This window comes from Nannobrachium achirus (assembly GCF_963921795.1).
Source record: "Nannobrachium achirus genome assembly, chromosome: 23".
NCBI lineage: Eukaryota > Metazoa > Chordata > Actinopteri > Myctophiformes > Myctophidae > Nannobrachium > Nannobrachium achirus.
The window spans coordinates 34,205,107-34,221,822 of record NC_137830.1 but is presented as its reverse complement, the minus strand read 5'-3'; the positions used below and the strand labels follow the sequence as shown (position 1 = coordinate 34,221,822).

General features: G+C 42.9%; 1 protein-coding gene across 1 annotated transcript in view; it reads left to right on the top strand.

The window, feature by feature from the left end:
• Nucleotides 1-16,716, top strand: part of snd1 (staphylococcal nuclease and tudor domain containing 1) — a 460,739-nt gene that overhangs the window by 277,559 nt on the left and 166,464 nt on the right. The window contains exon 17 of the mRNA XM_080754108.1: nt 12,825-13,013. Coding sequence (XP_080610234.1) covers nt 12,825-13,013 — 189 coding nt within the window. The remainder of the gene's footprint in view (nt 1-12,824; nt 13,014-16,716) is intronic.

The following is a 16,716-nucleotide window of genomic DNA, read 5'->3' as shown; positions in this document are numbered from 1 at the left end:
TCCTTAAAGGGGTAGTTCACCCCTAACATGACTTTTTTGCCTATTTTGCCTCCTTTTTCCCTTTTTTTTAGTTTTTGTCGCCTTCCGAAGCCGACAGTTTGAAGAGACTCTTTGTGTCTCCATAAGCAACAAAGCAGGCTCTTTGTTGCTCTCCATAGGAAACCACTGCTGGTCATCAAATTACTGGCTACCTCCATGATGTTTTCAAACGTTTTCTTAAACTATACACACATAACAAGAATAGGCCACTCGAATGACTTTGTCTGAGCTATTGTGTTTCTGTTATGTTTCCAATGGGACTACAGTTCAGTGCAGCAGTGGCTAATTCCGATACTCGCCGTTCGGGAGCTGCTGTTCCAGACTCTATATAGCATGCGGAGATTGTGGAATAGTTGTCTGGCTACGCGAGACTAGGTCTCCATGCTCCCCCACCATATACAAAACAATAAAAAATAAAATAAATAAAAAAGAATCCACAGCCCATGTTTAGTTGAACATCTCAAGATTGTCCACTGTTCTGTAGAGAGGGAGCAAGAGACAGAGGCAGAGAAGGAGAGAGAGATTGAGAGATGAGGCTCAGTTAATGTACTGTATCGGGGATTAGGTCTGAGATTCCATTAGTCCTGCTGGGGTGGTGCTGGGTGTGTCTGCGTGTGTGCGTGCGTGCGTGTGTGTGTGTGTGTGTGTGTGTGTGTGTGTGTGTGTGTGTGTGCCCGCGTATGCGCGCGTGTGTGTGTGTGTGTGTGTGTGTGTGTGGACTCTCTGATACAGGAGACTCTACTGTTCTTAAATAGACAGATCATTGGAGGCCCCCGAGCTCTCTATCGATTTGGCGGCATGTCTGTCTCTCTCTCTCCCCCTCCCTCACACACACACACACACACACACACACACACACACACACACACACACACACACATCCCCTGGCATGGCATTCCCCGGCGGCGGGGGGGGTGGGTCTCCTGTGTCGTCGTTCGTGGCGTGGTGCACATCTTTTCGCGGACAATTACTCCCAGCAGTGGCGGGCCGTCTGGGCCGTCCACGGCTAACGTTGGTTCCACTGACATTCTCGATTAAACGCCACCGACTTGGCAGCGCTGACTGACGGATTACATCAGCATCTTGGCTGTGTGTGTGTGTGTGTGTTGGTAAATGTGGTTTAACGGGACAATTGGCCTGAATACACACCACACTAACAGGACATTTTGGATTAGCAGGACAGGACTGGTGTCCTGCTAATTCATGGACAATTCTGAAATAGCAGAAGTGTTTCTATTGGTCTAGAGAGCCCAAATCCACCTTTTTTTTTTGATGTCCTGTTAATACACATACACCCGACTTTTTTGTGTCTGAACAGCGCCCCCATAGGTTGTGTAATGCTACTGCATGTTCATACACAAGCTCATGAATATTCACACACAGTGTATGTTTTGAAGCACCTGATTGGCTGGGTGTCAGAGTCCTGTTAATGCACATACATGTTTTTATGAACATTTCAATGACATAGCATTTTGGGTGAATAACGTTAGTCATAAACACTCTTCAGGGGTCTGCCATTATAATAGCAACACCACAGGCCCCATGTGGCCCCCAGGGGCCCCTGGCTGCCATAAGCACACCGTTGCTCCGATCCACACTAAACTTGGCACACACACCGTTCAGGGGTCTGCCATTATAATAGCAACACCAAGAGCCCCATGTGGCCCCCAGGGGCCCCTGGCTGCCACAGGCACACCGTTGCTCTGATCCACACTAAACTTGATTGTACAAACACCGTTCTGGGGGTCTGCCATTATAATAGCAACACCACAGGCCCCACGTGGCCCCCAGGGGCCCCTGGCTGCCACAGGCATACCGTTGCTCCGATCCACACTAAACTTGGCACAAACACCGTTCAGGGGTCTACCATTATAATAGCAACACAAGGGGCCCAATGTGGCCCCCGGGTGCCCCTGGCTGACACAGGCACACCGTTGCTCCGATCCGCACTAAACTTGATTGCACAAACACCGTTCAGGGGTCGGCCATTATAATAGCAACACAAGGGGCCCAATGTGGCCCCCAGGGGCCCTTGGCTGCCACAGGCATACCATTGCTCCGATCCACACTAAACTTGATTGAACAAACACCGTTCAGGGGTCGGCCATTATAATAGCAACACAAGGGGCCCAATGTGGCTCCCAGGGGCCCCTGGCTGCCACAGGCACACCGTTGCTCCAATCCACACTAAACTTGGCATAAACACTGTTCAGGGGTCTACCATGTTGGTGGTTTGCCACACCATGGGCCTGCAACATGATTTGCATAACATACAGACAATGTTTCTTAATTATACAAATTTAACCAGATATTGCAATTGTTGTATTGTTATTTTGTGTAATAATTAATCAAAACGTCCCAAAAAATCACGTTTATATTAATGTCCATTTTCCAAATTTGCCAACATTTTAGCTCACTCCAAGGAGGCTATGCATATTTTACAAACCACTCATCCAATTGACTGTACATTTTGTGGTTCTTACATGTTTCTATTTTTTATTAATGAATTTCATTTGTTTTCTTAATGAAAATCTTGGCCGGATTTAAAAGGCATTTTTAGAATCGGCCCCAGGCCTAAATGGATTAATGCAGTGGTTCTCAACCTTTTCAGGACACAACCCCCTAAATTAATAATAATAGCAGATCTACATGCTCACGAGGATGTAGATTGGCTATTTTCACAATTTCTGCATAATATTTGTCAATTTGGCCAATGTTTAATTTAAACTGTCACTCTAGAGGTATTAGAAAGTACTTAAACTGTCACTTTAAAAATGTGTAGATATACAAGTGATGACCATGGTAATCAAATGGCTATTCGCATAACAGGTTTACCAGGCAGGCAGTGAGTGGTGGGCTTGCACATACCCCCCTATTCATATGGATAGGCTACTTTAACACCTACTGTAGGTTTCCAGCGGTGACTGTATGTGCATTGTGCGTGTCTCAGGCTACCTGGCTCCATTACTGTGATAGATGAGATTTGTTCAAAGCAAACTTTTAGTTAGCACGCACACATCTAAAGGCGCTTGTGCATGTGACGTCAATAAATGACCGTCCGCCCTGAAAAGAAAACCCCAAAGCACCACTGGTAGCAGCTCTGCACAGTCATGTATGCTGATCAGCGTAGCTCCTATATACAGTATAACATGACCACATCATGACCATGACATCATGTACAGTACATATGAGTTTAAGTTAACTCCGACATACAGGAGTAGGCAGGCACCCAGGCACCATTTTTACCCTTGGGTAAAAATGCTAATTAAGTTCAAGCCTACAGATCATTTTGGTCACTTTATCATCTAATCAGGCTTTTATGAACACCCTGAACAGTTTTTAATATTTATATATTTGATGTAAATGTTATCTTTCCCCCCAGGCTCAGGGCCTCTCCACATACACACCCATTGTAACTTCAAACTTCATTAAAAACACACACTATTTTTTTCTGGTGACTCATACTACCCTCCTAATACGTGAGCAGGCCGTGTTTTCTCAATAACCCTTTTCATTTATTTTTAATAATTCTTTGGGAAAATTTGAAAAATTAAAATTATTACAAATAAATGAAAAATTGTATCGAAAAAAAAACATGGCCTGCTCATGTAGTATGAGTCACCAGAAAAAAATATAATGGAGTTTGAAGTTACAATGGGTGTGTGTGGGGAGAGGCCCTGAGCCTGGGGAGGCAGACCCATGCAAGGCAGAGTTTTTTTAAATGGAATATCCCTTTAAATCCCGATACTGATTCTAGAATTATTCCTCTACACAGTATTACACAGTATAGGCAAAATTCTTGTGTTACGAATTGTGTGTACATCTTGTAGATCAGTGACTTCACTAGCCTTCAGATACAGTATATGACACCAAAGTAGCTTACTACAATTCTAAGGTCAAATTATTCTAAATAAGCTTGTGACCTTGACCTTTTATCACTGAACTGTACTGTCTGTACTGTACTGTCTGTACTTTTACTGTACTGTAAAAACAGTGCAGTAAAAGTTTGTTTATCGGTGATGACACTGATTGACAAATTGTAGCATTCCCTGTGGGATCATAAAGCACCAAATAGAGTGTCTCGTTTGGCTTGAATAAAGCATAGCCTTATTAGCCTACTACCAAGGTTGTCCCGAATATGCCATTTCCTCATATGTGACACAATGTTACTATAGTCCGGCCAGTTTGTGCAGTATTTTTGATGGAATCGCGCACTTTTTTGCCTGAAATGCTCGGACTACAATCAGTCTAACCTGCTTGATTCCTCCAGACTCAAATCTAATCCTCATCTCCTTGCTTGAGGGAGCAGGGATTTAAAGTTCCTTGAAGTACACAAGTTCCTTGAAGTACACAATAAAGAGGAGCTCAAGTGGGACACAACGCACGTGAGGATAAAGAATTTGCAACTATATTGCTTTTATCGCCTGAAGAGGTTCGGAGTCTAGGCTACTGCATCCTCAGGCTGGACTACAATAGCTCCATTGAGAGTGTTCTGTCACACCTGGATTCTCCCACGAGAATTATTAAAGTTATATCACTGGATTGATCCAGACAGACAAACAGTCTTTTAATTATATAAAAGAAAATAATGTGTGAATTAAATCAAACAAGCCACCTGTCCTGTTCTCTGATTGGCTGTAGCACGTCTCTACTCTCAGTGCTGTCACAACCCATGTTAGGCTTTTAGGTTATAGGACGGCAAAAGGATCATCTGGGCTAGCATGTTGCATTGTGAACCGGGCTTAAGAAATCTGTTATACAATCCGGGATGAGGTGCGTGTGTGCGCGTGTGCGTGGGTGCATCCGGCAGTGGTAGGTCACGTCAGACAGTGGGTAGGTAGGAGTCTATGGCATCTCAGTGATGTCATGATGACTCAGACATGCAACAAAGCGGTCATATATCTGCACAAAAAGGGGTAAATTGCCCCCATTGATTACGGAAGGGTTCCTTATAAATCTGAAGATACCCTTACACTTAAACCTTATGCTGTATGTTTACTGTTCAGAGAGAAAGCAATGGTGCACAGTCATTTAGATAATCATCTGGGGACCCCCTCCCCAAAATAATTCCCTGACCCAGAGGTTGAGAACCACTGCTTTAACTAACCAGAACAAAAAAATAAGCCATGTGCATAGATTACACAGATTATGAGTTCCATTTGGTTCCATTTGTATATAGTCACTAGTAAGACTACCCTAAGCATAAAGTAACACGTAGGATTTACTTTCACACATATTCACAGTATTTAAAGCCTTGCCTTGTACAGACTGCATACAAACAAACCAACTGACTGTGGGGGGAGGGGCAGCTTCTCACTCACACAGTTTTGAGTGAGTGCAGTGAGGGAGATGGGGGATGGGGGATGGGCAGGCAGCACAGGTGAATTTGATCAGTGGCTGATTGCATTGCAAGCTAGTAATCAGCAAGTGGGCTACAGTGGAAAGAATGAGTGAAAGGGTTTCCCTGCACAAGGTGAAATCTTTGAAAAGAGTGGAGGAGAGCTTAACTCAAATTGGTTAACAATCGGCAGACAAACAGGCAGGCAGGCAGGCAGGCAGGCAGGCAGACAGACAGACAGACAGACAGACAGACAGACAGACAGACAGACAGACAGACAGACAGACAGACAGACAGACAGACAGACAGACAGACAGACAGACAGACAGACAGACAGACAGACAGACAGACAGACAGACAGACAGACAGACAGACAGATAATGTTAATTTAACCTTGCATCATGAGACTTAGTGTTCATTTGGTTCCATTTGTACTGTCAGAGCAGTGTAGATGTTGTTGACTAAAACTATGACGAAAAGTATTTGTCGATTGCTTTTCTTTCACTGACAAAAACTAAATAAAAACTAAGCTGTGATGACTAAAACTAAGACTAATTATATTGACAATTTCGTCAACAAAATCAAAACTAGACTAAAACGTTAGGGAGGGACTAGTGGAGTAGAGAGTCATTTTATGTTTGGTTGTTCTCAAGTGTTGCGTGCTGAAAATAGCAGATCTACAAGCTCACAACGTGTCGCGCAACGCGTTGTGAGCTTGTAGATCTGCTATTTTCAGCACACAACCAAGTGTAAAATCACTCATTACGATGCCATCAAGGCCTGCCAAAATACATTTTAGTTGACTAAATGAACTGTAGATTTAGTCGCCTAAAAATGTATGATATTTAGTCGACTAAAATTAGACTAAAACTAAAACTCTTCAGGTCACTAAATTATGACTAAAATTAAATGACATTTTATTCAAAACTAAATCAAAATTTGTTGTCAAAAACAACAGTGTCAGAGTCCCTGGGCCTGAACAGTGGTTCTCAAAGTGGATTCCAACCTGGAATTCACTTTGAGAACCACTGTGTGAACAGAATATGAACATTTTTTACATAACAGCATGGTAGCAATATCAGAATAATGATAGTTGACAAAGTAACCATCTTGGTGGTGCCGGTGGTGATAACATTAATATCCAAAGAAAACATTTGCCTTGTCATGGCATGTTCGGGGACATCATGAGCATTTAGCAATACAAAAGATTTGCATTCATTCAACCTTTATTTAATTTCTCGAAAAGATCAATTGAGGGAGATCCTCATTTACTACTTTATTGAAAATAGATGTTTTGATTTATGTAAATGTGGAGGTTTCTGGACTAACGCTGGTATTAAACATAATTCTGGAAAAAGTAGCCTATTTATACATTTGCAGGCAACTGAATAATGGGGATGCAGTAACGCACTGTAGCTTATGAGATACTGCAAATCAATTATCAAATTATAATTGCCATAATTATTCCTTGCAGCTACAAAAATGATGTCATACAACATGTAACTCAACATTAAAGTAGGGCTGGGTGATAAATCTCAGACCTGACTTTCTTTTTTTTTTAAGATTAGTTTTTTGGGCTTTTTATGCCTTTATTTGTTAGGATAGTAGACAGACAGGAAATGGGGAGAGAGATGGGGAATGACATGTGGCAAAGGTCGTCCGGATCGGGAATCGAACCGGCGACCTGCATACCTAGACTTGTGGATCTGCTATATTTTAAAGATTCACTTAATTTTTCTTCCTGTGCATTTACCCGCTGGAAAAAACAATGTCATTGCTTAATTGCAGTGCACTTAAAACTGACCCAAAAACAACAAATGTATCGATAATTTATACCTACAATCGACAGGCTGCAGTCTAAGGCAGATTTTGGTTTCGGAAAATGATTTGAAAAATGCTCCCTTCAAATGTTCTGGGTAGCTATAATCACTGTAGCAGGTCCCCCAGCAGCAACGTTTCACCATGGCCGTAATAATGTAATATAAATGTTTTTGATATTAATTTGCCTATATACCAGTAAGACTCCCTAATCGGGTCACATTTATGATCGGCTACTTTTGACTATTTTCCCATATTTCTTTCCCAGGGGGTCCGTGGGGAGCCCTGGCGGTGGCTGGGCCCCCGGGTACCCCCTGGGTGCTGGCCCCGTCTCTCCCGGTCGATGGGGGGCCAAGGTACGGGCTTTTTAGCGGGTTATGGGAGCCAACTTTGGGTGGAAGTGTTTTGCTACGCTGTCGTCCAATCCTCACAGTTAGGGAGAGGGCTTTGCGACAGATCAATCATGCAGTAATCATGCAGATCTACAAGCTCGCAGCACGAAGCATTGTGAGCTTGTAGATCGTCTATTTTTTGGCAAAGAGATTTGGTAGAGAGTGAAAAACTACTGTATCAAGTACATATATTATGTACCTTTTACCAATTATAGAGGGTTTAAATAGTACTGGATATGCAGCTCGGCAAATAAAAGGTGAATTGATCCCAGTGTATGACAGAGGATGATATCACGATAAATTAAATCTCCACAATATGATTATTGTGAGTGTTTTTTATCACGATAAACGATAATATCGTATATTGTCCCATCCCTACGGTCTGAGGTGCTTTGGCGGTCTTCCCCGAATTTTGTCTGATTACAGCGGGGCAGGGCTACATTCCTGTGTCCTACAAAAAATAAATGTTGAACCTTGTTCATGATTGGTGTGTTTTTCAGCTATAGTTTTTGGTCTTATAACCCTTCCAGTAAATCTCTTATGAAAATCTCTAAAGAAGTCAAGAATAACAGACGAGCTGTAAAGTTAACTTCACAAAGCTTAAGTCTATTGACCCCTCAGTCATGACATTTTCAATGTCCCCCTTCGACCAAGATGGATGAAAATGCTAGTTTGTTCACTGCAGAACTTTATTAACAGTAGCTCAACATTGAAGATGTTGAAATCACATCTCTCAGCCTGTTCTCAGGCCTGCTAAGTCACACACAGTAGTCATATTGCATTGAATTGTAGTTTACCATCTCAGTGGCACCAACAACACTTAGTTAGTGAGCTTTGTATCGATGTCATTCCAGTCCTGCATGTTTACTGGCTTATATTCCACTTGTATGGTTGATCCTGAGGGCAAGTCAGGTGTTGAAACAGTAACACACCACTGTAGGCAAGAGACATTGACCGAAGTGCTGTACATGGTGCATAAATGACAAACAGGCCTACCAGTAAGACTCCCTAATCGGGAGATAAGCGACCGTCAGGTCACATGTATACACAAAGACGGATGTAACTGGCATTGGTTCCTAGTTGTGTGGACAATGTATAGTTTTGGTTGGCTCAGAGAATGTGGGGTGTACCGATTTTCGTGATTTTAGGGCAAAATTTGTAGGAGCAGTGTCAAAAAATGTGTTTGAAAAAATCGGCCTGATGGGGGCGCTATATGGGACAGATCCATGTTGATGACATGAGTGTAGACATACTGTGTAGCGATTTGCGCAGGAAAATTAAGGAACATTAAAAGCCAGCGAAAAAACAAATGTGTCTTAGGAAGAGATTTAAAAACATCAATAGAATGCCTTGTTTGTGTTTAGCTATGTCACATTTAATCACATTTGACCCTTAAATACCCTGCAGTGACATATTTTCATGTGTTTAATTGCAGCTGTCCTGTTAATGTAGTTAGTCCTGTTAATTCACATGGGCGGAGCTTAGAACCTAATTATCTAATGTCCTCCTAATGTAGGATTTTGTCAGATTGTTAAAACTTGAGTTGTGTTGAGTTTATTCAACTTTTGAAGTGAAATATGTGTTCTATGGCTCAAAATAGATTTTTTGACATGCTCCACATATTAGTAAAGCAAGTGGAAAGTGGTGTCCTGCTAATGTTGTAAACCGCAGGTTTGAGCTAAAGGGTCCTGCTAAACCACATCTACCAGTATAGGTGTGTGTGTGTGTGTGTGTGTGTGTGTGTGTGTGTGTGTGTGTGTGTGTGTGTGTGTGTGTGTGTGTGTGTGTGTGTGTGTGTGTGTGTGTGTGTGTGTGTGTGTGTGTGTGTGTGTGTGTGTGTGTGTGTGTGTGTGTGTGTGTGTGTGTGTGAGCAAAAGACCCTCCAATCTCACTGAACCGCGTCAAAGTTTATATTTTACTTGTACTTAAAAAAATCACACCCGTGTGAAGTGGAGCTGTGTGTGTGTGTGTGTGTGTGTGTGTGTGTAGATCATGTGTACCGATTTTTGTGACATTTGAAGAAAATATGTAGGAAAAGGAGCAAAAAGTGTGTTTTGGAGAAAATTCAAGATGGCGGAAAATCTATCCTGGCGCAAATGGGCGTGGCCTATATGGGGAGATGCGTCTTGACCCAAGGAATCCAGGGAAAAAAGAATTTTAATTTTCCGATCTACGGTTCAAGAGTTACGGGGCAAAACGTAAAGTGGGCCGTTATAGCGCCACCATGAGGCCGAGTGATGTAATTATTTTTCGATTCATTCTTAAAATCATTATGAATCTCCTCTTCGAGGTTTGAAACTGTAGCTCCTATGGTTTACGAGAGAAAAATACTTGAAAGTGATTTCTTGCATTGTCCCATTATAAGTCAATGGGGACAATTAAGCGTCGTTTTTTGCCGATTACGTCGGCATGGTAAGGCGGATCGGAACGAAAGGTAATAGAACACCATTCCCGGCCGAGCCGCACATTTTGATGTATATATTGCGCGAGTGGCGTAAATGGTGCGGCACTAGTTACGCGCCGAAGTCAGGCTACATACACACACACACACACACACACAGACAGACCCACACAGCCACGTATAGGGAGCTGCACACAGCTCCAAAATCACACCCGTGTGTGTGTGTGTGTGTGTGTGTGTGTGTGTGTGTGTGTGTGTGTGTGTGTGTGTGTGTGTGTGTGTGTGTGTGTGTGTGTGTGTGTGTGTGTGTGTGTGTGTGTGTGTGTGTGTGTGTGTGTGTGTGTGTGTGTGTGTGTGGATCATTTGTACCGATTTTTGTGACATTTGAAGAAAATATGTAGGAAAAGGAGCAAAAAGTGTGTTTTGGAGAAAATTCAAGATGGCGGAAAATCTATCATGGCGCAAAATGGGCGCCATGATAGAATGTGAGGAGATGCGTCATGACCCAAGGAATCCAGGGAAAAAAATATTTTTAATTTTCCGACCTACGGTTCAAGAGTTACAGGCCAAAACGTAAAGTGGGGTGTTATGGCGCCACCATGCGGCCAAATGACACAATTATTTTTTATTTAATCCTTGAAATCATTATGAACCTCCTCTCCAAGTCTTGAAACTCTAGCCCCTATGGTTTGCGAGAGACAAATAATTGAATGTGAGTTTTTGCGATTCCCATTATAAGTCAATGGGGAAAATTAATTCACTAATAAATTAATATCAATTAAACTATAGAACCTTTCTCTTAGAAAAGTAATAGCCCACGATTCCCGAGTAAGGCGGTCGATTTGACATACAGTATGGCGCGAGTGTGTGGTGGCAAAACTGTGGGACTAGTGGCGTGCCGAAGTTTAGGAAGTTCAGGCTACATACACACAGACACACACACAGACAGACACACACACACACACACACACACAGACCCACACAGCCACGTATAGGGAGCCTGTGCTTCACACAGCTCCAAAAAGGCAACAAACGAGATCGCTTGCACCGTGATCCGTTTTTAAGGTGGTTTATGCTTGGGTTGTTCATACTTAGTTGCATGCTGGTCAAAATATCAAGTGTTGTGAGTTTGTACAATGGCTTATTTATTTCTGTACACGACAGGCAGGCAAACCAAGTGTTGTGAGCTTGTAGATCGGCAATTTTCAAACAGCCTAGGTATAAAATATGGCTAAAGTGATTTATGTATGTTTTATAATATTACAATTTATATCTGAAAAGTAACTAGTAACTAACATTTTCAAATAAATGTAGTGGAGTAAAATTACACTATTTGGATTCGAGATGTAGTCGAGCAGAAGTAAAATTATTGGAAATTGGAAATACTCAAGTAAAGTACAAATAACTCAAAAGTGTACTTAAGTACAGTACTTAAGTAAATGTACTTGGTTACTTTACACCAATGCTAATATCGCAATCAATCAATCAATCAATCAATCAATCAATCTGTCAACATGGCTTTGCTTCCATGAAGCCACATGCCTTCGATTAAGCCAAATGTGCCCCCCCCCCCCCCCCACACACACACACACACACACACACACACACACACACACACACACACACACACACACACACACACACACACCCAAACCCCAAACATCCAAACCCCAAAAAAGAAGAAAATAAAAGATAAAGTGGCTTCGCAAAAGAGACTGTTTAATTTACTGTTGACTCTGTAGTTCAGACTTAGTTAAGACTTCCCATATTGCTATCCTGCGTTTCTTGCACACTCTTAAAATCATTTGCAATTAGCGGGAAGCCTAAATCGCAATTCCCCTGCGTTCACAAATGAGGACGGGCGAAGGCGCCGACCCTGCTGACAAAGTAGCAACGGATCTCGCTCACAACATTATGGACAATAACCCAAATCTGCCTATTCGGGCTAATTATCTATTCATTACCTTTTCTTTTATAAGTGATGAACAGGGAAGTATAGGGGGAAAAAAATCAATAGATTTTTTTTCACCCTTCTTCTTTCTCTCCCATCTGTCAGCGGGAATAACAAGAGACAGGTTTGTGGTGGAAGAGATAGTCAGAAGTTAAACGATTACGACGCGGAGCTGCTTAGCCCCTCGGCCCCATGGGAAATCTGAGGGGAATTAGTTTGTGAACTGCTCTCTCTGCCTTTGGTCCCAGTCAAAGTAAAAAGCACAATCTGCACTCTGATTATGCACAATAATGACAAGCACAGAAAGGAACAGAAGCAAATGTACACTACATGTTCTGGTTCTCCTGTTAATTTGAAACCTACTGTAACACGTGATACCACCATAAATTAATTATAGGTTGTTAACATTTTGTGTTTTTGCATAATGATTGCACGGGCTCACTCACCCCTACAGTAAGGGTGAGCATTTTATCATAGTTCAGAGCAAAAGGTCAGACACTTTCAGTACCCCTGGAGTCTTCTTTTGGTGTTTGGTGCCTTGCTCTCTAGAGTCTAGGGCCCTGGTTATCAACATGGGGGGCTCATGGGAACCCTTATAGGGGGCTTTGAGGGGTCATCAGTTAAATATGTATCTCTTTTGGGTCTCGACCTGAAATATTTGGGAACCACTGCTCTAGGGCACTGGTTCTCAGATGATTAACTTAATGTGCAACATTGTTTTCTCACACTGGATTTCATGTTACATCCAAAATCTATGCTGGGATTAATGTCAGTCACGGTACTCTATTTTGCGTAATTGTTGTCCTGTAGTAAGTTAATAAAGACTAGTTTTAATTAAAACAACCTATCTCTCTCTCTCTCTCTCTCTCTCTCTCTCTCTGCCAGGTGGAGGTGGAGGTGGAGAGCATGGACAAAGCGGGGAACTTCATCGGCTGGCTGCACATCGAGGGCCTCAACCTGTCGGTGGCGCTGGTGGAGGGCGCCCTGTCCAAGGTGCACTTCACCGCCGAGCGCAGCGGCTACTACAAGACGCTGACCACCGCCGAGGAGGGCTGCCGAGAGAGGAAAGAGAAGGTCTGTCGATATGATACAATTTGAATTTCTCGATTTAACCACTGAACACCTAGCCTCGCGTAGCCAGGCTTACTCATCTGCGAAGAGAAAAGCCTGGTGACAATAGAAGGCAGAAACCGTTCTAGGAGGTGGGGCTGAATTTTCCCGGAAGCTGTATTTTTTTCACTGTGCGTTGTTCTTGCAAACGTATTCCCTGCACGAAAAAATCTGGTCTACGTCTCCTGCTCCGTCGGTTGCGCTCGCAATAAACAATATACAAACAAAAACATTGATTCAAGCAATGTTACACTCATTAAGAGCTACAATCTATTTTAGTTTTTTCGCTGACAAATGTAAACAGACCCGCATCGCATGACGTAACGTCCGTTAAACTCAGCACTTCCGCTAGAAATCTTGGAACCAACCGGAAGGCATATTGTCTACAGGGTGCTGAACACCACAGCAGAACCAGCATCGGCATTCAAGAGAACTTGGCTGAACATAGCAGATGGACGCGTTGTGAGCTGGTCTATCGGCTATTTTTTTAGGGGGGCTAAATTACCTCTAAGTTTACTGTTCACAGGCGGTTAGCTCAAAGGTGATGTGTTTTTTTTTGCCGAAGCAGCAAAAAGCACATTACATTCCTCCCTGGCTGTACTGTACTTGTACGTACAAAGCTCCCTGATACTCTGGAAGATAAATGGTGCGCCTATGTTGGCACCTTAGACGCTGCAATTAATCACATGACCAGCTTCTCCATACAAACCTAAATGCAAACGAAGACATTAATTATCATTCTATATCGTCGCTGTCGGGTGGAACCCTACGTCCAAAACTGTTAATTTTGCTCCTGTGTTCCAGTAGATCCCATAAGTTGCAAGCTTTGTTAATACTTTTTTTATACGTTTTATGGGCATGCATGATCCATGCACTATGGATTACATGGCAGTATATGGAGACTGGGGGCAGTCCAGCCTGAAAATGTCCATTTTTAAAGGGCCGGTATTGGCCAAATTGTCAAATATTAGTCAGAAATTGTGAAAATATCTGATCGACATGCTTTGCAAGGCATTGTGAGCATGTAGATCTGCTATTTTCACAATAGAGGGTATGCGCGTGACATAATCAGCGTACCAGGAAGTTATGCAGGAACGCCTATTGAGTGGCAAAAAAACTACTTTTTGGCCTTGAAAGCCTTAGACATCCAAAAAGTTAAGTCCTATCTGATTGCTTAAACGATGTTAAACAACGTTAATCTCACTTTGCCACTCACTTTGCCACTCGATTTGCCACTCGATTTTCCATTCACTTTATGCATGCGCATACCCTCTATTGAACCGTGTTCTATTGTGAACACTATAGTCAGGGTTCCCACGGTCATGAAATTCCTGGCAATATTTTGAAATTAGAAAAATATTTTTCCAGTTCTGGAAAAGTTTTGGAATTGATCAAGGGTCCTGGAAGGTCCTGGAAAAAATAGCTATGCATTGTCTTTGGTTATTGAATAACTCTGAAATGACAAATTAAACATTTGCCAAATTGTCAAATATTAGAGGCAGGGATTGTGAAAATAGCCGATCTACATGCTCACAACGCCTCGCACCGTTGTGAGCAACTCTTAGTGCTCGTCAGGGTGCCGGGTCCCCAGTTAAAATATGATTATTTTGTGGATCACAGCCTGAAAAGGTTGAGAACCACTGGCATACACTACCTGTCTTTGGGCATTGCGCATGGGAGTAAGCGACTTGTTTATTGAGCTGAATTATTGCTATATAGTGCTGGAAATAGGGGTTAAATATTCTGGAAAAGTTTTGGAAATTAATTGGTAAAAATGTGTGGGAACCCTGTATAGTGCTCGTAGGGTGGGGTGGGTCCCCAGTTAAAATATGGTTATTCTGGGTGTTGCGGCCTGAACAGGTTGAGAGCCACTGCTCTAGGGTTGAGGTTGAGTGTTTCTATCAGTAAATCTGGTGGTTCCAACATGGAGGAGCCTAGGTAGCTTGGTGGTGATGGATGGAGGCATCTCCTCCTGCACCGATCCAGTCTGCTCCTCCATTTCACTTCCAACCTGCAACAGCACATGAATGAAGTGATCACATCTCTCTCTCTCCCTCATTTCTCTTTCTCTTATCTTTCTTACGGTTCCTTCCTTTTCTCTTTGTCTATCCTCTTTCTCTTCTCTCTTTTTTTGCTATCTGTCTGTCGCGCGCACGCACGCACACACACGCACCCACACACACACACACACACACACACACACACACACACACACACACACACACACACACACACACACACACACACACACTCACTCACTATCTGAGCGGTGTGGGATATGACATCACTGGTCTCATCTTATCAGTGTGATCTATTGCCAGACCCAATAAGGGACTCTGTTCTCCCAATGAATCCATCATGACCCCCCCCCCCCCCCCCCCCCCCAAACCATTCTCTCTTCCCTAAAGAGCGATGGCAGTGCTAGACCCGTAGCTTTCAGTGGCGTGTTGTGCAGGTGGACTGCCCTCTCTCTCTCTTATCTCGCCTGGGATGTACCTCTGCAATGTTCAATCTGACACGCACCACACACGGACGCACGCACCGCATGCGTGCACGCACGCACACGCACACACACACACACACACAGATAGTGTCCTATGACCTGTTGGGGTGGGGGAGGGCTCAGGTGGAAGCAGACTCCAGAACGGTGCTGCTAGTGACCCAACCGCCACGGACACTGATTGGTGTTTGATGTTTTGGTTGCCATGGGTAACCAATGAGCACATCGTCAAGCCCCAGGACTAATATGAGGAGTCGTGTAACGCTGTGTGTGTGTGTGTGTGTGTGTGTGTGTGTGTGTGTGTGTGTGTGTGTGTGTGTGTGTGTGTGTGTGTGTGTGTGTGTGTGTGTGTGTGTGTGTCTGTGTGTGTGTGTGTGTGTGTGTGTGTGTGTGTGTGTGTGTGTGTGTGTGTGTGTGTGTGTGTGTCTATAATTGTGAGGGCATTTTGTCCCCACAAGTATAATTTTCGAGACCGTCATTGTGAATAGGGCTGTCACAATTATTGCATAATCGTCTAATCGCAATTGTTTGAGGTAATCGCAATTATTTTGCATAATTGTCAGTCGTTTCCATGTTGAGAAATGTTAATATAGTTACAAAATGTTAATATAGTTACAAACACTTTCAAAAAGTAGTGGAAATAGCAGATCTACAAGCTCACAACGTGTCGCGATGTGACGCGTTGTGTGCTTGCAGATCGTCTATTTCCACTATCAATAATGTTCTTTTTTAAGTATAAAATTTACAAATATGTCAGTAATTTCTTTGTATATTTAAGTTATGTGTCATGATTGCCATGTGCAACTTAAAAGCCTAAAAGCCAAACAGAAATGCAATTGTCAAACGACCAAAACACAATTAAATCGTTAAGCGCAATTATTTGAGTGACAATTAATCGCCATGTAAAATCTCATAATCGTGACAAAAAAAAAGACAATTTTCCTGGTCCTCGAAAGAGAAGCTGTTGTTTTACGGTGAAAGAAATGACCGTCGTAGTGGTCGGGCATACAATTAAGAAAATTATCCAGTTTAGGTATTTAGAGGTTAGCTTTTGAGAGGGTCGGGGGTTTTACATTTTCGTCTTTGTTTCATGCTTAGCTGTGCGGACATGGCACATACCCAAAAACGAGCCGATGTGCAAGCCCGTAGCTAGGCTATTTTGTCAGC